Here is a 22371-nt window from a genome sequence, read left to right on the forward strand (position 1 = left end):
TGAGAGTATTGGAGATATTATCATGTATATTCTTTCTTGAAACAAAACCATATTGCCTGGGATGAAGTCCATCATGAAGAATATCCTTTATCTGATGAACCAACATTTTAGCAATCAGTTTATATATAACAGGCATTAAAGTGATGGGCCTCCACTCAGCCATAGTCTCACTTAGGAGTTTTTTGGGCACAAGCTTGACCAGACCATGCTTCCAAGCTGAAGGAAGATGTTGATGCTGCCAGGCTACATTAATGAGCTTCAAGATTGGACCCTTCAATTCAGCCCGGAAGGCTACAAAAAATTCAACCGTCAAACCATCCCAACCAGGGGATTTATGTTTACCCAAATGTTTGAGAGCTTCATCCAATTCAATATCTGAAAAAGACACTTCCATCAATGAAGCTTTTGGCAAAGAAACAATAGGAGAAATAAGATCAATAAATTTGCTCTGAGCCAATTCAACCTGAGGAGTAGAAGAAGATGGCTGAGAAAAAAGCAGTTGAAAATGATCCAAACATTGTTTTTCTAGCTGAGATAAAGTCTGGGTCCAAATACCATCTGATTTTCTGACTCTCATGATAGATTGACTTTGTCTATATGCATGTAAATTCCGAAAGGAAGATTTTTAGGGTTTGACACCAGGGAGGATGGGTCTAAGGAGGATGTGAAACCATCAATTGATATCTCTATTATCATGAAAGACCATGTATAGACTGTGATGTCTATACATGCATCTCTATCATCATGAAAGACCATGTATAGACTGTGATGTCTACCTAACTTATAGTTATTTGTATGCATCATCATGCATGCTTTACTGTTTGTGACTAGAGTTACAAGTACTAGTCTTGACACTTGCAATATGCATATGCATGCAGCATGATTGACATTTGTAATATGTATGGCCATTGGCTCATAGTCATCATTTATGATTTTGTATGGATCGATTCATATTGTGGATGAACAGTGATATGATGTAGCATTTATGGAATCATGAATCTGGATGACTGCGTAGTATGATGTTGCATGTTGATATAATGATGTATGACCGTTGATGTATCATACATGCACTATGAATTATGATGGAACATGTATGATGTGACTACTTAGAACTTAGTCTTTAGAATACTAGGAATTATGGAGCTTTCAACTTTCAGTTTTACTAGTCTCTATACAGTTGCCAGTTTGCTGTTTCAAAGTTCAAACTAGTTCGGAGGCTATTTCCCACTCCCCCTAGTCTCTCAAACCCTTAAAAAATCAAATATGATACGCATGTGTGCACGCGTGCGCGTAATTCCACTTGACAGATTTTTCTAAGGGAAACTTGAATTGTTTTAGAAATGTTGAAACCATTTCACTGAAACTTTTCATGATGACTATGAACAAAGTACACATTCCATGTCATGGACTCCCTCTCATCCTGAGTCTAAGAGTGAACTCATGTCAATGGAATAGAAAGGAAGGTAGCATGAAGGATGAATTTCTTTTTACGGATCAATCCAAAGAGTTAAGTAGTGTTAGTTGAGGATGCAAACATTTAGTTTTTCTTCTAGGGTCCATGTTGGTTCCGTTCAGGATTTTTGGAATACTATCATATTCAAAATTATTGGAATCCCATAATTTGCAAGATGACTAGCTCCAGCAAGGGGTGATCCTCATTCATACCCCACGCGTTGTCAATGTTTCTTTATTCCATTCCTTTTTCTCACTGTCTGATGCCTTTTTTCTTCAGTTATAAATTTGTGTATGGATGAAAATTATTGTTGTTTGTTTATATTTCATTTGTGGATATTTTTAAATTCCAAGTGATATTTAATAAAAATTTGGACAAAAGCTTTTGCTAAAAGCTCAACTCTGACATGTATCGGATTCCTGCTGCTCCCTTGGACAGCCTATCGTAAGGCAGTGTTGAACATTGACCTCCTTGCTGCTGTATAGGCAGTGCAATGGTGAGGCACAAGACTCCTATGATTCCGTCCTGTGTCGGCGGTGGCCAATGATGGAGGCCTCTTGCTGTAGTAATGGACCTCCTTGCTGCAGTGGTGGGAGCCCAAGTTGAGGCACCAGACTACTTTCTGGATGGAATAGAGAATGCCCCCTTTAAGGGCCCTTTCATTAGGGATGGAGGCCCTGGCCAATGCCCCAACCAGACCCAACCTGCTCCTGTAGCTTCTGTTGGCTCCACGTTTTGCTACTGACTGCTGTACAGGACTTTTGTGCTTGCGCACATGACTCCTTTGTACAGCCCTTTACTGACCCAACCACTCCCTGGGTGCTGCACAGTCTGCCACTGCTTGTTCCAGCCCCAATTGCTGGCCGAAGCCTGCCATCCCTTGCTACTGGTTCTGGTCAGATGGGTTCCCTTTGGATGGGCCCTTCTGCCCATTGGTCAGAGCTTGTCGAACCCCCTACAACTTGGTTATGCTCCATAGCAGCCCACATTGCAGCCTACATGCTGCCTATGTGGCAGGCCTGCCACTCTCAGTTTGTCCCAATGGCAGCTCTGAGACCTTGGTTTAGGGTCTGTCGCTTTTCCATCCTTCAAGCATGCAAAATTTCCTTCTTTCTTTGCATTTCTTATTATTTCTAGCTCTTTAAGCTTTTGGGAATATTGGTTTTTTGTCAAATCTTTGACTCATATCAAATGCCCCTTAAGATGGTGCTTATAGCATTGAAAGATGAAATATTGGAGACAAATATACTTTTAATTTTGGAATCATGGGAATATGAGGGAAATGAGCTCCGAGAAATTAAGGGATTTCGGGAAACTTCAACATGGAACACAAAAACCCACATAGGAGGGAGAGGGTTTGGTGGGACAGCATGTTATATCAGCAAGACATTCGAAAAACAGACAAGGTCATAAAACAAGACCCACATAAGCAATGTACGTGGTTAGAAATAGCAGCAAAAGAGGGAAATGTCAGGCTGGCATCATACTACCTTGCACCCCTACAATCACCTATCTACATGCACAACAATCATCTATCCTGGGAAGACCCTTTTATGCATTTGGGAGAGGACATAGCCAGGTTTTCTAAAGAGTATGCCATTATCTTGGCAGGAGAATTTAATGCGAGAACAGGCTCAATGCAGGGTGTCATTACAAAGGAGGGGAGAGACCCCATGATGGAAGAAATAGAACACAATGATGAAGAACGAAAGGGCTAGAAGAGAACATCAAGAGACTAGGGGAAATCACCCAAATGGGGAGGCACCTCCTCACATTGTGCGGGTGCTTTGGATTACAAGTCTGTAATGGCATTCAATATTTCAAAGAAACGGAGAAATCATGCAAAATCCCTCAGGGATCAAGTGTAATTGATTATGTGATCATGAGCCCACACACAAGGCATGTACTTAAATACCACAAGATCAAGAGGGAGTTTCTCAAATCCGACCATAGAGCAATGTCTCTAGGCATCATAGGTACAAGGAATGCTATCCAAAAACAGACAATTGCTGCACAACCAAGGCTGAGAATGGATTACAAAAATTTATGAGAGGGACATTGAGGTAGCATTATCACAAGGTCAAATGCCATCTACTTGCCGTATGATGAACACATACATAACAGATTCCCCCCCGCCCCCCCCTCCTCTCCTAAAAAATACTTATATTAAGTATGAACAAAACCTGCGAGAGACACATAACAGATTTGCTGCTGATAACAGCCCAAAAATGCTTTGGTCAAAGTAAGGGGTGAAGCATTGGAACTCGGTAGGTTCAATTCTTACTGTATCTTTCAGAATGCATTGGATGGATGTTTGGGCCAAGGGTTCAAGGGACCATGCAATCACTGGCATAACCAAGAATGTAAAAACGCAAATAAGTCCTGGAAAACAGCAAAGGAAGCCGAGAAAGAGGGAAAATCTCGCACATACAAACAGGTGGCACCCAAGCCTAGACTGATCGGGGAAGCATTTTCCGCCGTGGATACTAGTTGTTGGGCAAACTTGGTTTGGCACTCGCAGTAGCATCAACCAGTTTTGACCTCCATGGAATAAGATTCTATGCAGCAGCATTTCTTTGCTTTTGTGTGTTAGATTTCTTTTGAGCCATTGATGTTCATCCGAATCTTTGTTAGCTTCACCCAGTATAGTCAAATCTCTTCTTCCACCATCTTTGATCTTCTATAGTCAGGGAACATCTTCAGGGCGCAATGAAGACGAGACCAAATTGAATTGTGAAGTACGACAATATGAACATCTACACCCCAATGTTCAAAAGGTCTACTCCTTGGACCCTTCCTAGAAGCAAGTTCAATAAATTGATGCATTGTAGATTATGCATATACCTTTGAAATTAAGACCGTTGTGTATACACCTGTTCTCCTCTAAACTGACCATACACCTTAGTAAACAAGCCCATATATAAGACCAACAAAGATCTCATGAGATGTTTCTGTAGGCTCAACATAGTTTACACTACACAATACAACATATTTGTGGCTACCATTCCCAATAACAGATATCAATAATGTTTAAGCACATTCACAACAAACCTGATATAAGATAGAAGCACATTCATCATAAATTGCAACCCAGTCCTGCTTTGCACCATCAGACTTTGGATCAAGCTTCTGTTAATTTTCTGCAATCACTTGCACAGGGGTTAAGCCATGCACAACCCAAAAGTCATGTGTACGCATTAATAACACAAGAGGATAAAAGATACATAGACAGTAAGCGTCAAGATGAAATTTACCCTCAAATTCTTTAGATCAATGTTTGCTGCATCTGGTTGGACCTTCTCCCCTTTTTCTTTCTGCCCCTGTGTGCTCTTCTTCGATTTCTGCTCCATGTTGGCAAGCTTAGCATATCCTTGTTCTATTTTAATTAGTTCGGCATACCCCTTTCTCTCTTGCTGTCAATAGAGAGCATTTTCTGTGCCATTTCATGCATGGTATCCTTTAGCTTCTTGACCTCTTGTGCAAGCGTAGTATTTTCGCTCTGCATATTTACCATTGCCTCATACATCTGCCATTTAGATGCCTTGGTAAAAGTTGGAGTATGGAGTCACATTTCTTAAGGTCAATTTTGGGGTCCTTTTTGGGGTCATATAAGCAAATGTGCTCTTCTATTTATGGAGTGAACATATTTACAAAATTTACTTCTCTGTGTTCTTTTGCTAAAACTTTGGCTGAGTAATTGCAACTTTTTTCAGTGATTTCGCAGTCTATTTTCATTGATTGGAGCAGTAGTATATTGTGTTCAGAGTTGAAATTTTTTATAACTCTCGACTGGTTCTTGGTGTTGGCACAGAATTGGCAACTTCATTGAGTTATGTGCGTCAAATTTGTTGTTCCTAGTGCTATTTTCCCACTGTTATCCCCATGCACAAGACGCTTCTGATGCAAATCTCTTTGAAGGCCCAAACTCACCCGGATTGTTCTCTTGTGTCTGGGACAGACTCGATTCATCTACTAGGGGGTGTATATCAGAAGTCGGATGGCCTCATGGATAAAGGACACCAAGCATCTTTGATTTGGGTAGGATGAGAGTAGATAGGGGTCCAAAGCTGTCCCTGAAAAGAAAGTGATAGAAACCTTTGATCTCATAGTATACCGGGCATCTGAAAGCGAAATGCTCCTCTGACTTGACCTCTTGATGGTCACATAAAGTGCAGATGTGGCCCTCAATGGTGGGTATGCTCTGCCTGTCCACTCTCAATATTGAGTCGGTGCGATGAAACACAAAACTTTCCGATTGATAACCTCAAGGAGTCAGGGAGATGGATCCGTGTGTATCCGGGTGGATCGATGAAACCCTGAGAGAGAGAGAAAGAGAGAGAGAGAAAGAAAGAAAGAAATTTTATTAAAGGTCCACGGAAGGCCATACATGGCCTATGGGACACAAAATCATCCGAAAGGAAGATACATCATCAATGATGCGCCAACTAGGTGGCCTCATCATAATACCGCTAAGATGCCAAAAATGGCTACAAAAATCCTAGATACAAAATGAAATGAAATAGAGTACCAAAAATGCCTAGGTACAAAATGTAAAATATGAAATATGAGGAACATCGTCTTCCCTAAGGGGTCTGTGATCCAAAGAAATGATGGAAGTCATGGCCATCGACCATGCCTCCTGCCATGAGTGTGAAGATCTGGGCAAGTGTCAAATGGGCTGCTGGCGGCGCCAAGTCTCCATGGAGCAATCTCCTCCGAAAATCTACCATCATCCTCCGTCGTCTAGAAATAAAGCGACGGGTACGGCCTCTGTGTAAGATCATCCTGCGGTGCTGCCGGATCATGTCATATATACATCCTCGGGGTGGAACCATCGGTGCTCTCTGGCAAGATGGGCTATCTCTGTGCTCATGGTCCTGCGCCTCGTCCTGCTCCTCATGAATAACCAGGTCTCTGGCAGGGATGCGACGGTGCTCTCTGAGGAATCTCTCTCTGTATCTGGTGATCTCCCTGATGAACAACGCTAAGCAATATTGATCCTCATACTCCATAATCCGAGAGAGAGGTCCAAATCCATGCCCAAATAAACAGTGAAATCTGCCATGGATCTCATAATATAAAGGGCATCTGCAAACAAAGTGCTCCTCAGTCTCCACCTCCCCCATAGTGCAACAAGGGCATATCCTAGTCTCTCGCCTGGGTCTATGTCCGGTAGCTGTACGATGCATCCTGCCGGCCTCAACGTCTAATCTGTGGGAAGATACCCTGAGCTAGCCCAAGGCAATCCTGAGTGAGTGCGACATATGAACGCCGATATATCCTGGGGATATGATGAAGCCATCCTCTGAAATCCTGAGAAAATGGTCACGATATGTGGCCATCTTCGTAGGAAGCTCCGTGGGATGAACCCAAGTGCAAAACGTGTGTAGCTGCAACAAATCTGCCCTGATAACCTGGCTGAGCTCATGTCGAGTGAGAGGGAGGCGAGGGGCATCTATGCTGTATCGAAATGGTGGCAGCCTATCCATATCCAAGCCCAGCGAGGTGAGCCATGTGGAGAGTGTGTGGTACCAACAAAAAGTATGACCTCTCTCCGCTAACATCTGCGAGGATGTCAGTGCTAGCCACGGTAATCGTGCTTTGCCTGCTGTTGAGTCTCCGAGCGCCCTGATCCTTTGCAAGTATGTAACTGACTGAAATGCTGCATCTAGCGCTAGGGGTGTAGCTCCGAACTCTGCGAACGTAATCTGATGCGGTACCGTGGGCTTCGCTCTGATCAATCTGGAGAACATGATGATCTGTAACCTCTCTACTCGTCTCCAATCTGCAACACTGAGATCTCCTGCCCAAAAGGGGCTAGCATACATGATTGCAGGTCTCACCAGCGTATTGAAAAGTAAGGACTTCGTGTCGCGATGCTGAAAATGTGACTGTGCACACTGCCTCTCGAGAAGAGCCAAGGCGGCATACCCTCTACTGATCCTATCTCGTGCTGCATGCGTCATGGTGAAGACTGGACCTCTAAATGTGGCACCCAAATATGTATACTCCCTGACTAGCTCCACCTCCTGCCCATCAAATGTGAAAGAGAACTCGCCTCTCCTATAAACCTGGTATGACATGTTGAAGACCATGACTTTGGTCTTCCCAAGGTTTACAGACAACCCTCTGTCCTGACAAAAGCTGTGGAGTGCATGGAGATGTGCCTGTAAACCCTGCTGGGAGGAAGAAATAAGAACCACGTCATCTGCATAGAGGAGAATCGGTATCATGGATCCTGCCAGTAAAGAACCTGTACCACCCATCGTCTGTATGTACATCTCTAACTCATCGATATAGAGACCAAAGAGTGTCGGAGACAAAGGACACCCCTGCTTCACCCCTATCGTACTGCGTACTTCCCCCGACAGCCCCGCCCGTGTCCTGACTCTACCTGTGACTCTCTCATACAAGGCCATGATCGCCCATTGAATCTCCCCATTGAATCCCAAGTCACGAAGTCGCTGGAAGAGTCTGAAACGCGGCACAGTGTCAAATGCCTTTCTGAAGTCCACGAAGCAACAATAGAGCCGTTGCTTATGTGACTTCGCCTCCTCAATCAAAGCCCTGAGTGTGAAGATATGAGAGAGTTTATGTCATTTTCGAAAAGCATGTAACATGTTATTGCTCTTTAATCACTTGTTAATTATAATTTTTATCCTGCCTAAATCTCTACAGGAACCGGGAAGGGCAGAAGCGGACTTTGCTCGTCAAGGGTGTACAACTATCCTAAGGAAGAGTTTTTTGAGCACGAGGGCTGAGCTCATTATTGCACCTCCCAATAAAGAGATTTCAGAAATCATGGATGACCCAAAAGATTTTCCTGCATGGATATCTGCAGAAGATATCCAGCACTATGCAGATCAGTTTGAGAAGATAGGGTTTACTGGTGGTTTCAACTATTATCGGGTGATGGACTTGTAAGCTTTCCATTTTAAGTCATTGTTTTGTCGATTTGAGTTTAAAACATATATGATTTGTTGATTGAAATACAGCCTTTCATGAGGAAGTATAATTTTAACTATCATTTAGTACATGTGTCAAGGTGATATGTGTGGGCAGAAAGAGAGTAGATCTATGGGTGTATATAATACAAAAGGTTGAATATTGTAAAGGAAGAGTTGAGTATTTCTCCAAAACCTCGGTACTTACATGTCTGCAGACTAGCTCTACATAGACAAGGTGATAGATCTATTGGGATCAATGATGATGCTTAGATTGAAAGTAGTTACATGTGGTTACATCAATGATGGTGGCATGAGACCTGCGAGAGGTTGTGAACGGAGATCACGGGCATTTTGCTTCGGCTGAGACGGGAATCTTGTTCCCTCAGTTTTCCATGCCATCAATTCGGTGCAAGAGGATGTCTATTGTGTTTGTTTCATAGCTGCTTTTAAAATATTGAAAAGATCTTATCTCAGCTGAGAATGGCTCTGTGGCCTAGGCCTATTCTGTAAAGATGAAAAATACAACATGTTTGAAAAAGAGTTAGGCATTGGCTTAAAGGAAACACAGCATACCCCTCACGTTTTATGTGTTCTATGGAGCGGAACTGTTGTATCGATCATTCAGAGGTCAAACATACTCATGCAAACTGCTCTTTTAGATTTGAAGATGATTTACCACCTCTGGCAAAGTAGATCATTGTACAATTGTTAATTGATGTCATATACCTGCCTATTGAATTAAAAAGGTAAAACAGAAGGAAGTTGAGTGACAATATAAAAAGTCAAATTAAGCCTTTTACGTCACCATGGCTTCACTAATTTGCCAGATGAAGAAAACAGAGGAATCTTTTGAGGTTTGTCATGACTAGAGCAGTTAGCAACCAACTTTTAATGAGCGTATCCATTGAGCTTATTCATCAGCTTAAGGAGCTTGATACGTTTATAAGGTTAATCATAGATTCAAATAGTGTCAAGTCTGTGTTCAAGAAAAAATGTGCATCAGATAGCACATTGAATTTGTTATGATCTTCATGAGTTCAAATCATGCCTTTTGGTTTACCCAATGCACCAGCCACATTCTTGAGTTTTATAGAGACTAACTAGGGTTAGTATTTAGCTGTTTTTCAGAATAATATTGTATGAAATCTACAACAAATCTTACTTGAAAATGCCTTCAAACTACTAAAGACACATTTAAAAAGAGTCTATGCCAAATAAGGCAGTTTTCAGTTTTTTTACCAAAAATATGAAATGCGTAGGGTGAAGATGGGATCTCAATGGATTCATGATAAGTCAAGCTTGTTTTACATCATTCTTATTCAAGATATCTCCAGAAACAATTTATTTATTTATTTGTTTTTTTTTTTTTTTTGGGGGGGGGGGACATATCTTAAAAGCATGCATGCATTTCATCGATTTTCCCAGGTTCATAAAGATATTGTGCTGAAATTACGGACTATTTTTAGAGGAAAGAGAAGTCGTTCTTAGATCAATTGTAGGAACAACAAGTGCCAAAGTCGCAGAAAGTTGAATAGGGCATCTATAAACGTTGTTGTTGATTTAGAGGAACGGCAACTTGGTTTTGATAAGAAATTTTAGAATTACTTAGAAATGATATATAGAATATGAATGCATCTCTTTACCATTATCAAGGAGTTTAAGACATGGAGGCACTATGTGTGTAGTGCAAATTGAGAACTAATTAACCACGAACATGAAAAGTGGTTATATAATCAGCCTGGACTTGGAGGACAGAAAGCAAAATATGCTGAACTTATGCAGAAATTTGATTTCTCAGTGAAGATACCAAAAGGCTTATTTTAATATGTTAGTTGGTGGCCTCAGTATGGTGAAAGAAAGAAAGTCTATTAACGTCCACTGAAGACCAAAAGGTCTATGGGACAGCAAGAAACCCTCAGTACATCTGCTTTAGGGAGGGCACATGGCAGCTCCCAAGGAGTGCAAGTTGAAGGTATTTCTTAGAGTCCTCAAAGGGGAGGTGTGAGTATGATAGCCTATATGCTAAACTAGTAAGATAAAGGATTCCCATGGATTGGTATCTAAGGTTTGGAAGAGGCTCCACAGAGATGGTGGTGTTGATTCAACTCAACACATGATGCTGCCACTGGTTTGAGGTTGGTGGGATATCTTAAGTTAGTCAAGGACTCGAAATGGCAGACATTTAACTACTTATATGGATAGACCTGTCCTGTGAGTTTAGGGAAAAGGGTAATAGCAAGCTTGGGTGATTTGAGATTGTGGAGCTGTATGGGTGTGTGTGGGTGTGGGATGATGATGTATTTCTCATCGTCCTATTCTGGGATGATGATTTTGTAATATAAAGTAGCTTGATTTTTCACCCCCCAAAAAAAAGTGTGTGGGTATGTGGGGATGTTTGTAGCTGGTTGTCCCTTTCTTTGGGACTGTTCTGTGTAATATAATGATAAATGGATTTGACAAAAAAACAGTGTGTGGGTATGTCATGTCGTGTAGTCACCTATAGTTCATGATAAGCATTGTTTTAACATGAAGCTTGAACATATTGTTCTATCTGTTTACAGTACTTAATTTGGAATCTAACTGAGTTTTTCATGGACATATCTTTTTGCTATTCAATTCGGTCTTTTAGATTTTTCCGGCTTGAGCTTTCAGTGAGCATGTCAATTTGTTGATACATATCTAATATAATAGCTGTTTTACCATGGCAGAGGACCACTTTACATCTGAAAAATAGGCAGAATCTCAGTATATACTTTCTGCAGTGACTTGCACCACGTATTTTTTAACTGATGTCTTGATTGATTGATTGAGAGAGAGAGAGAGAGAGAGAGAGAGAGAGAGAGAGACTTATGTCAAACTGAGGTCAGAGTAAGATGGTGATGTTTCTGCCGCTTGCAACAAGCTGCATGCAGTTGTTAAAGGTACTGCTGTGAGAGCAAAAGCGAAAGCATGCACACGTGCGCACGTGCACGCGCATGAGAGAGAGAGAGAGAGAGAGAGAGAGAGAGAGAGAGACTAATTCTACAACTTTATTGCAGGAATTGGGAGCTCACGGCACCTTGGACAGGAGCACAAGTGATTACTCCAACCCTGTTCATAGGAGGAAGTAAAGATATTGTGTATATCTTACCTGGAACAAAGGAATATCTAGATTCTCAAATGAAAGCATATGTTCCTAATCTCCAAGGTGTAGTTGTGCTTGAAGATGCTCACCACTTCATGCATCAAGAGAATCCCGAAGTTGTTAATGCTCATATTCTTAGTTTTCTCAATGGATTTCCTAGGTGAGAAGAGAAGAATTCAAGTCAATTTCTTACACTGATCGTGTGAAATGAGATTTCTGAAAGTACTGAATGGATTATCAGTATCTGTATTAGACCTAATTTGGCTGTACTGCCTTGAAACAAGCAAGACAATGTTTGCCTACTAAGCTATTTAATATCGTAGCAAGAAATAACATTTACATTTTGGAAGATGGCTCGCAATGCAGTATTACTGACAAGAAATTGAGCAAGTGTATTCACGATATTTGGATTGAAGTATACATTTATTATTAATATATCAACCTTGGTACAATAAGCCAGCTTGACCATTTGGAAGGGCAAGAAATTTCGATTCTTGTAGCCTAGAATTGGCCCCTTTTCTTGCTTGGGCAAGGCCCTCTTCTCCAACAATGCCTAGACTTTTTACATAGACAAGGGTAAGTCTAAAGTTTACACTGAGGACTTATTTCTTGCAATTCTCTGCGCACTCCTTTTTTTGTTTGTTTTTCTTTGAGGGGGTTGGGAAAGAAGGGAAGGGGGAAGGTGTAAGAGATTACAAAGATATGGTGTTGTAGGCATAAAGTCAACCCTATGGTTGACCAGTAGTAGTTGGGTACTATATATACCAAGTACTTGTATTGTTTCATTTGAGCATTTCTATTGGAGCTTTCTTGTGTGTGCACTCTTGCTCACTTGTGTTCACAACCTGTCTCCACTTTGTTCCTACATTTGGTATCAGAGCGCTTCCGTCTCTAGAGCCCTTGCTTCCAGACTCCCGCAAGCTTGGTGCTCCAATGCACGTTCCTGGTTCTCACATTCAGCTCCAACAGTCCAGCGGCTGTTTTTTGACCTTTTGAGGTCCGATTTCAATGTTTTTCGAAATTTCTGAGCTGCCCGCATACAAACAAGCCCATCCTGCACCATTTCAGGCCCGGGGGGGGGGGGGGGATCTATTTTTTGTCCATACTGTTGTACGGATGTCCGTATAGTCCGTACAGTTGCGCGACAATGCCGTGAGTCCGTACAACTTGTCAAAACTTGATTTCGAGTCCGTACGACTTGTTAGAAGGCGATTCGATCAGTTTTCAACTGTTTTTTTGGCGTTTTTGCTCAGATCTGGACTCTTTTCAGCTCCATCCTCTCTCGGGTGTGTTCCAGCAGCTCCAGGCTCTTCTCTGCACGTGTGTTAAGTTCAAAAGTACTCCCGACAGCTTCATTTAGCTCCAAGCAGCTCACTTCAGCTCCTTTGTTATCTCCGGCTTGCCCACACAGTCAGTGGACTGTTTTGCAGGTGGTTCGGGCCAAGTTGCAATTCTAGTAAGTGTTTGAGCTGTGTATTTCGCTTCGGGACTGTTTTTGCAGCACTTTAGGTACTGCAAGGTACACCTGAGATGTTTCCAGGGTACTTTCAGCCATATCATTGAGGGGGATTTGTAAGAGATTACAAAGATATGGTGTTGTAGGCATAAAGTCAACCCTATGGTTGACCAGTAGTACTTGGGTACTATATATACCAAGTACTTGTATTGTTTCATTTAAACATTTCTATTGGAGCTTTCTTGTGTGTGCACTCTTGCTCACTTGTGTTCAAAACCTGTCTCCACTTTGTTCCTACAGAAGGCGGGAGGAAGGGCTTGGTTTTGTGCTTACATTTTTTATGAAATTACTTTATACTTTTTTAAATCTTTAAAAAGAAAATAAAGTTGCTTTTGCTCGCTCACCAGCTTCTTTGGCTAACACAGTAAAGTCCCCAACCTTTGCTTGCATTTGACCTCATCGCAATGTACTTGCTATTTCATTGATATGTCTGAGGCAATCTTGGCAGTAAAATCCAACACCTTTGAGCTAAGTTGAGCTTCAAAAGAGAGAGCATAGGAATATGCTTAAGCTTGGTATGCTGAATGCATCTCTGAAGCCTTATATTTCGAATTAGTAAGAGTTGAAGAACAATGATTATGGGAATGCACTATGATGCTTCCATTCTATCAGAAATGAGAGCAAGAGTTCCAATGAAGGACACATAATAGGAGGATTTTGTATGGGCAGCCTACTAGGGGACAATGCGAGGGGGCAAAGCTACCTCCTATGAGTTCCACAATTCTTCCTATGAAGGACACGTAATAGGAGGATTTTGTGTGGGCAGCCTACTGTGCAAGGGGGGAAAGCTTCTAAACCCCACAAGAGTGCTAGCTTTTGGAAGCTGCCATAGTCTCCTAGCGATGGTAGCATGTGCATGCTACACCCATAGCCATGCTGATATTGCTCTCATCTCCGGATGAGAGCTCCAATCAGTGCTGTTTTTTTCCGAGCCAATGAAAATAACGACGGCCCTCCAGTTCAAGCGGTCGTTACATCTCAAATGCACTTTAGAGGAACACAATCTTTGCCGGAGCTTGGAGAATCACTCAAACATTTGCAAGTCGAAAAGACTTAGAAAGATATTACAAGTGCTAGAAGCGTTGAAGGAGGTGGCTTGAGGGGTGTTGTGATGGGTTAAAGGTGTAGGAAGGAAACCTATGTCAACAATTGAAACCATCCTTCAATAAATTAAAGGGCAGTAAAACTAATAAGTAACCAGTCAATACTGTTGCATTAACAATTCAGCAAAAGCATTACCAGTAGATTGGGAGCTATAGTGCCCTTGCACCAAGACAAAGACACAGATTGGTCCCAAACCTTGGTGCCCCTTTTGGTATTTCTTTACCTGAGTGAGAGGCCCATAGTTCCAGGCTACATTAAGGATACATTCCTTCTTACAACTGGGGCATTCCACATCCCAGTGGGCATCCACATACCCTACATAGCCTTTATTGTTCACTGCTCTCACCACTCCTGGCAGTAGGTCTCCATCCCTAATCTAGGAATCTTGCACACGGCTCGGAACTGTCACTAGTGACCACGCATGGTTATTAGATCAGCTACACCCTTAATGAAATAGTATGCCCATACTTGCTCAAGTCGCAGTAGTGATATCAACAACAACAACATCCCAAGGGTCTCTATTGCTATCATCTTTATGGGTATCTAGAGTCTTAGAAATGAGATGATCTTCACTCGTTCCATGGCAGAGAGTGTATTTGCTGGGAAGCTGGTAGGAATGTACTTGTCATGAGAGAGCTGGTGGGAATGTGCTTGTGAGATCTTCATAGTGCTATGTAGATGGTTATTAGGTGTTATGTTTAAGTTTATTCGTTGTATGCCATGGGCAGTTTTTGTAGTATAGTAGGCCACAATTTTGTAATTATTTTTTTCCCTTACAGTTTAATAAAAGCCGGCATGTTCCCTTTTATAAATAAAAAACTCCAACCTAGGATACATGCCACACAGTTCCCCATAACTGTCACTAGCGCCTAATTAGCCAACTATCTGCTCAAAGCAGAAAGGAAAAGGATATAGGAGCTTTCTGCACTGTCCAGGACTCTGACCAATAGTCTCTCACCCTATGGGTCGCACATATCCTGATACATCAACTTGGTTCCCATAAGAGAATCGCCATAACAACACAGGAAATACTATGGCAGTCACACCTATTCCATCCCTCTCGGAGTTTCAGGGATACTTCCCATTCCAAGAATGGATTCGCGACCCCTGCCTACTCAGCCACGAGGCTATACCATGAGGCTGTACCAAAGATGTACCGTCTGCCTTGTCTCTGCGTGTGACCCATCTCCTAGAGAAACAAAAAAAAAACATATTCCCACATGAAACATGTTACTTGCCAAAGCCAACAAATAGGATACACAATGAATTCGAACCCTCAGTGCTCTTCCCACTCTCAGTAGGCATCAATAACCCAGGCAATGACCTTGTTGGGTTCTGCACACCCCAATGACAATGAGTATCCATCTCTGATCATACACCAGTGTGTGGCTTGGAATTTGTTCTCTGACAACTCATAGGGGAATGAACAAGTTCCCACACTGCCCTTGGTGCCTTGTGGCTTACTGGAATACCAAAGCATTGGGTGAAAGCATAAGTGAACTACCCATAACTTCTGAGATCAAATCTTGAATTGCAAGCATCCCATGTAGACTGCCCTGTCAACTAGGCTACTCCAAAACAGTCCTTAGCAAAATAGCAAGCACAATAAAGCATGTGTGATTCTCTTCTCCAGCCTGGAGCTCATCCAAGCTCATTCATGAGCCAATACACACCCTGCATGCATAAACCTTCTCCAGGCAAGGAGCAATGCCAGCGTACGCAATCAATCGATCTCTGACAGCAAGACGGCATCTGCTAAGGCCTATGCACCAGCCCGCAAACCTGCAATTCATGCAGTTGCTAGACCATTGTTTACAGTCCGTACAGTCCTTCAGCAGCAGCCCGTACAAATGACCCAAAGGCACCGTTCAGCTGTACACAATCGTACTTCCCGTTCACAGGCATTAATTGTTTCGTACACTAGCCGCTCAGATCCACACACCTGCGCTGTATACAGCCGTTTGTGTTCTGTACGTGGCCATTAATTTCCCTGTGCATTTACCGTACTGGTCCGTACGCAGCTATCAATTGCATCGTGCAACCACCATACTGATCCGTACACAGACCTTTTATGCCAAGGGCGAACGCCTTCTCTTTCTTTTTCTTTTTCCAGCCCATGTCTCATCTACGTCCACCTAGTTAGGCAGGTAGCATTGTGCCATGAAATGAAATACTTGCTTCTCGTTGAGCCACGTGTCATGGTTTTATCAATAGGAAATATAAATATTAAATGAAAACCTTCACCTCGAACGGCACGAAACTGTCAAAATTGTCTCCTTTTTCCTGTTATTCAAAGTTCCCTCACCACACCGGTCCCATTTCTCTACCTCTCCTTCCATCTATATTCCTTCTTTCCTAGCTCCTCCTGCCTGATGGCTCCCCTCTGCTTCTTTGGCACTCAAAGCGTTTGAGATCCCAACGAATCTATAGAGTAGGAATGAGGATCTCATGTGTAGAAGAACCTGCCCCTCTACCTCTTCTCTCCCCACAATACCATTCTTCCCTTGTCTCAACTAATTGCATGCCTGCCATTCAACTAGTTTGCAATTCATCCTTTTCTCTATGAATCCCAACATGGTTTTTCCATTATATATGCTCTCCATTACCGAGTTCCATCTGTGGATCAGTTGCCGAAGACAAATCAACTGTGTTGCCAGGCAAATTCCGATCACGAGCAGAAAAACGAGGGTTGGTAGTGTCATGGACACCTCAACACCACTGCTAACGCATGAATAAGTAGGCGGATTTTTGAAGCATTGAGTAGATCATTGAGGTAGCAACATCTACATGTGAGTGTGATGCTTCATTCTCCTCTCATGATCTTCTCTAAGTTTTGCAACAAGCTCACGTCCAGAATATTTTGCTGGAAAATTGTCAACCTTTTTCTTTCCCTACCTTTTGGTTCGTTTAAGAGCCCCAACAAGTCTGTAAAGATCCTCAAGTTTCCTATTCTTTAGTAGCATAGATCATGAGCCTCTTCTCCTTGAATATCATGTATAGAAGCAGCGATGACAATAACTATGGTGATGACGATGATCTTGAAACGCCTTTCAAAACAGTGGCGATGCCAACCATTGAAAATAAAGGCTGTTGCAAAGCGTGACAAAGTTATGATGTTACCTCAAAGGAACAACACCTCCTTGCTTTTCTTGCTGGCTGACAGAGGTTTAAACAATCCTCTACTACTCCATTACCTTGGACAACGAGCTCCTTCCCTTGCACAATCCTCTACTACTCCATTCCCTTGGACAACGAGCTCCTTCCCCTAGACAATCCTGTACTACTCCATTCCCCTAGACAATGAGTTCCTTTGCTTGTTGCACATCTGCCCCTGCTATTAGTCTAGCTGTGTTGGCTGCCCTTGCTTTTAGTTTGATCGGGTTGGGTGGTGATGAGTCCTCACAGGCAAATGGGCTGACCTCTAGATCTCTGCAAGAAAGTGCTAAATGTGAAGGATTAACTGGTTTAAGTTTTGGAGCATGTTGAACTCCCTACTTGTCTCACATAAATTGTAAAAATACTCCATCTGATCTCTAACGCAATAATAATTTGGAGGAGGTCAAGGCTTGCTCTTGCATGGGCTGAGAGTCCCCCTGTCCATAATTACTATTAATGTTTGGTAGACTTTCAAGGTGGAATAAATGATAGGGAAAGGGATTTTACCTCTTGTCTATGGCTGCTAGGCTCCACCTGTGGACACTACGACCATGCAACAAGCATCCAACTAGGTTTATCCTCATTGTCATATCGGCAAATTCTATTCTCTGTGTGTTCCTCTTCATTGCTTTCTTTGGAGGAAGGAGTAGTTGGCTTCTTCAGAGGAAGAAATTCCTCAAGATCAGCCCTGTCGCTTGTGCTGTGTAACTCAAATGATTGTTTAAGTTGCAACTCACTTGAACTTGAGGCCTCCTCTGGGATGATGGCCACATTCATCCAACTGCTGTTTGGACAACACCTCAATAGCTGAGATGGAGGAGAAACAAAGATAGAGACAAAGAACTGCTCTTTGGACACCTCAATAGTTGAGATAGAGGAGAGATAGAGACACAAATAGAGACAAAGACAATAGCGGTGTCTTTGTCCCCTCCAAATCCAAAGTTTATGTGAGTAACTTCGATTTCTCCCTCACCAATAGTGACAGTTGCAACTCACTTGAACTTGAGGCTGAACTTGAGGCCTCCTCTAGGATGATGGCCACATTCTGCTCTTTGGACAATACCTGTATAGCTGAGATAGAGGAGAAATGAAGACAGAGACAGAGACCTGCTCTTTGGACACCTCAATAGCTGAGATAGGTGAAAGACAGAGCCAGAGACAATGGTGGTGGCTCTGCCCCCTCCAAATCCAGCTTTTATGTGAGTAGCTTCAATTTCTCCCTCACAAATAGTGACCTCCATCGTATTTTCAATGCTAAATCTAAAGGATTAACTAGTCCAAGTTTTGGAACATGTTGAACTCCCTTCTTGTCTCTGCAGCTAGAGGCTGGACGATCAATGTCACTCGATGGGAGAACTCTGTGATCCTACTCTGAGAGGTGTCTGATGATGTGGCCAAGCCCCATCGCCTGAGTAAGTACTCTCTGTGTTGGACCCCCTCGTGAATGAAGGCCATGAGGCATCTCTGAACTGGGTAGGCGAGGAATTTGGAAAGGAGCCCGGAGCTGACCGTCTCTGAAGAGGCACTCTGAAGAGGCAGTGGTAGCGACCTTGGATCTCGTAGTACACTGGGCACATGAAAATAAAATGCTCCTACGACTCAACCTCCTGACAGTTGCACAATATGCATAAGCGATGCTCCCCCTCAAATCCAGAGTTTATGTGAGTAACTTCGATTTCTCCCTCACCAAGTGACAATTGCAAATCACTTGAACTTGAGCCCTCCTCTGCGATGATGGCCACATTCAGCCAGCTGCTCTTTGGACAATACCTCGGTAGCTGAGATAGAGGAGAAACAAAGACAAAGACAGAGAATTGCTCTTTGGGGACACCTCAATAGTTGAGATAGAGGAGAGACAGAGACAGAGACAATGGCGGTGGCTTTGTCCCCTCTAGCTTTTATGTGAGTAACTTCAATTTCTCCCTCACCAATAGTGACCTCCATCATATTTTCAGTGCTAAATCTAAGGATTAATTGGTCTAGGTGTTGGAGCATGTTGAACTCCCTACTCGTCTCACAAATATGGTAAAAATACTCCATCTGAGCTCTGACACAATAATAATTTGGAGGAGGTGAAGGCTTGCTTTTGCATGGGGTGAGTCCCTCTTGTCCATAATTTCTATTCGTGATGAGCATCTCTACAAAGAAGCAACCAAATGTCAGGTACATTGAGGTGAGCTCAAACTTTCAAGGTGGGATAAATGATAGGGAAATGAATTTTCACCTCGTCTATGGCTGCTAGGCTCCACCTATGGACACTGCAACCATGCAACAAGCATCCAACTAGGTTTATCCTCATTGTCATTTGGGAAAAATTCTCGTTTATGTGTTTCTCTTAATTGCTTTCTTTGGAGTAAGTAGTAGTTGGCTTTTTCAGACGAAGAAATTCCTCAAGATCAGCCCTGTCGCTTGTGCTCTGTAACTCAAATCATTGTTTAAGTTGCAACTCACTTGAACTTGAGGCCTCCTCTGGGATGATGGCCACATTCAGCCAACTGCTCTTTGGACAACACCTCAATAGCTGAGATAGAGGAGAAACAAAGACAGAGACAGAGATCTGCTCTTTGGACACCTCAATAGTTGAGATAGAGGAGAGACAGAAATAGAGATAGAGACAAAGACAGTAGCGGAGGCTCCGTCCCCTCCTTATCCAGAGTTTATGTGAGCGAGTACCTTCGATTTCTTCCCCACCAATAGTGGCAGTTGCACTCACTTGAACTTGAGGCCTCCTCTGGGATGATGACTACATTCAGCCTGCTGCTCTTTGGACAATACCTCAATTTGAGATAGAGAAGAAATGAAGACAAAGACAGAGAACTACTCTTTGGACAACTCAATAGTTGAGATAGAGGAGAGACAGAGACAGAGATAGTGGTGGTGGCTCTGTCCCCTCCAAATCCAGCTTTTATGTGAGTAACTTCAATTTCTCCCTCACCAATAGTGACCTCCATCACATTTTCAGTACCTTTGGCAGAATTTGGGAAAGTTACTATGATGAAGGATAGAAAAACCCTACAGAGTAAAGGGGTGGCATTTATCCTCTTCACCTCCCAAGAAGCTTTGCATAATGCCATGCACGTAATGAATGTTTTGAAAGCATGTAATGACGTAGGAGCCTTAAAGTAAGGCAGGCTTATACATCATCGAATATTTAGTAGTTGTCTCAAGTCAGATGTTATCCTTGCAAATAGCATGTATGCCGAATGTGGAAATCTAGAGGAAGCACATGAACTCTTTGACCAATTGTTGCCCAATTGAGATATGGTTTCATGGGCTGTAATGATTGCAGGGTATGAAAAATATGGTCATGGTTTTAATGCTCTGCAACTTTTTGACAAATGCAGCAGGAGGGCTTAAAGGTAGACAAAATTATGTTTTTTGTGCATATTAAAAGCATGTGGCAGCATTGCAGCCATAAGATATACATGTCCAAATAACTAAAAGTGGGTTTGTCTTAGATATTGCCATCAGCAACATTACAATTCACATGTATGCCAAATTGGGAAACCTGAATGAGGATTGGAATGTGTTTGAGAGACTAACAAATCGCAATGTGGTGTCGTGGGGTGCAATTATATCAGGATATGGTCTTCTGGCATTAGAGCATTTTGCAAAAATGCAGGAAGAAGGTATCATGCCAGAAAAAGTAGTATTCTTTAGCATATCTTGAAAGCATGTGTAAATATACGAGCCATTGGGCATGGCAAGCTAAAACATGAGTAGGTTCTTCAAAGTGGACTTGAACTGGATATGGGGGTTGGAAGCACCATCATTGACATGTATGCTAAATGTTGAAGCTAGAGATGGCACACGAATTATTTGACATGTTGCCAGATAGAGATGTGGTATCATGGGGTGCAATGATATCTGGATATGCACAGCAAGGAGATGCTGCTAGTGCTCTGGAACTTTTTATGAAAATTGCAGGATGAGGGTATCAAAGCCTAGCAAAGCTACTATCCTGAGTGGCTCAAAGGCATGTGGTAGTGTATGAGCCATAGCGATGGGTAGGTTGATGCATCACTAGATTGGCACAACTGGAATTGAAATAGATATGGCCATAGGAGTAGTCTTATTGACATGTATGCCAAATGTGGACTCTCGACGAAGGACATGAAGTTTGAGATAGTTTATGTAGTGACAAGGCGTGCAATGAATGCAGGATATTCTTAGCATGGGCATGTTCTTCTTGCACTGGATGGCATTAGGCCAGATAGAGTGACTTTTTTGTGTGTTCTTAAAGTATGCAGGATTGGAGCTTTAGGGCAGGGCTTTTGGATCCATGAAAAGATCAATAGTGGGGGCGGAAATCAGATCTACTAGTTGGCAACAATCTTGTTGACATGCATGTGAAATGTGGAAGCCTTGAATAGGCATGCAATGTGTTTGACAAATTGTCAAATCCAGATATGGGGTCGTGGTGTGCAATTATTACTATAATGCACAATTTGTTGATTGCATTCTGGCAAGGCAGTCAAGCCCCACCTCCTGCATCCTTCTGGATGATTTGGTGTAACCTGCCCTGACAACCTTATTGCAGACCATCTTTCCAGACTTCCCTTGACAACCTAGAACAAACCAAGAAGCCTACCATTGAAGCCTGTAAATTCCCCTCTATTGGCCCCATTTTGGCTGGGTATTGCGCTAGCTTGTGTGCCGTGCCCTCAACAAGGTCTATTGCTAGACCATGATACTAACAGGGTGGCCCTTGAGGCTGCCCTAAATTCAATTTAATAAGGATATCTATATTCTGCCCATGTGGCATCCATTCAACCATTCACCACATAGCATGCCTGCATTCTGTAAGAAAAATATCTTTGATGATAAGATGATAGATGTAGTCACAATATTCATCAAATGCAATTTGTCCCTGTGGTGTGATGGAAAGAAAATAGCTAGCTAGTTTGTCCAAAGCTCACATGATGCAGAATGGGTAGGGCAAGGAGGCCCTGCAACTTATTTAAACAAATGCAGACTGAAGTCTTTGAGCTTGCATCTGCATGTTGAATGCGTGTGTCAGTCTTGGATGTTGTTGTTGCTAGCGAGTCAAGATGCAGTTGCATGGAATGCT

At 42.5% G+C, this 22371-nt stretch overlaps 1 protein-coding gene across 3 annotated transcripts in view; it reads left to right on the forward strand.

Moving 5' to 3' along the window:
- The window catches only part of LOC147896060 (epoxide hydrolase 3-like), a 101621-nt gene extending 89637 nt beyond the window's left edge, over positions 1-11984 (forward strand). For all 3 annotated transcript variants that reach the window (XM_087383072.1, XM_087383071.1, XM_087383073.1), the window contains 2 exons: positions 8132-8373; positions 11439-11984. In XM_087383072.1, the coding sequence (XP_087239198.1) occupies positions 8132-8373; positions 11439-11688 (492 nt within the window). In that variant the 3' untranslated portion in view covers positions 11689-11984. The remainder of the gene's footprint in view (positions 1-8131; positions 8374-11438) is intronic.
- The last annotated feature ends 10387 nt before the right edge of the window (positions 11985-22371 follow it).

Source organism: Dipteris shenzhenensis, chromosome 12 (genome assembly GCF_047967505.1).
Source record: "Dipteris shenzhenensis isolate YYH24624 ecotype China chromosome 12, Dip_SZ_1.0, whole genome shotgun sequence".
In the NCBI taxonomy this organism is placed as follows: domain Eukaryota; kingdom Viridiplantae; phylum Streptophyta; class Polypodiopsida; order Gleicheniales; family Dipteridaceae; genus Dipteris; species Dipteris shenzhenensis.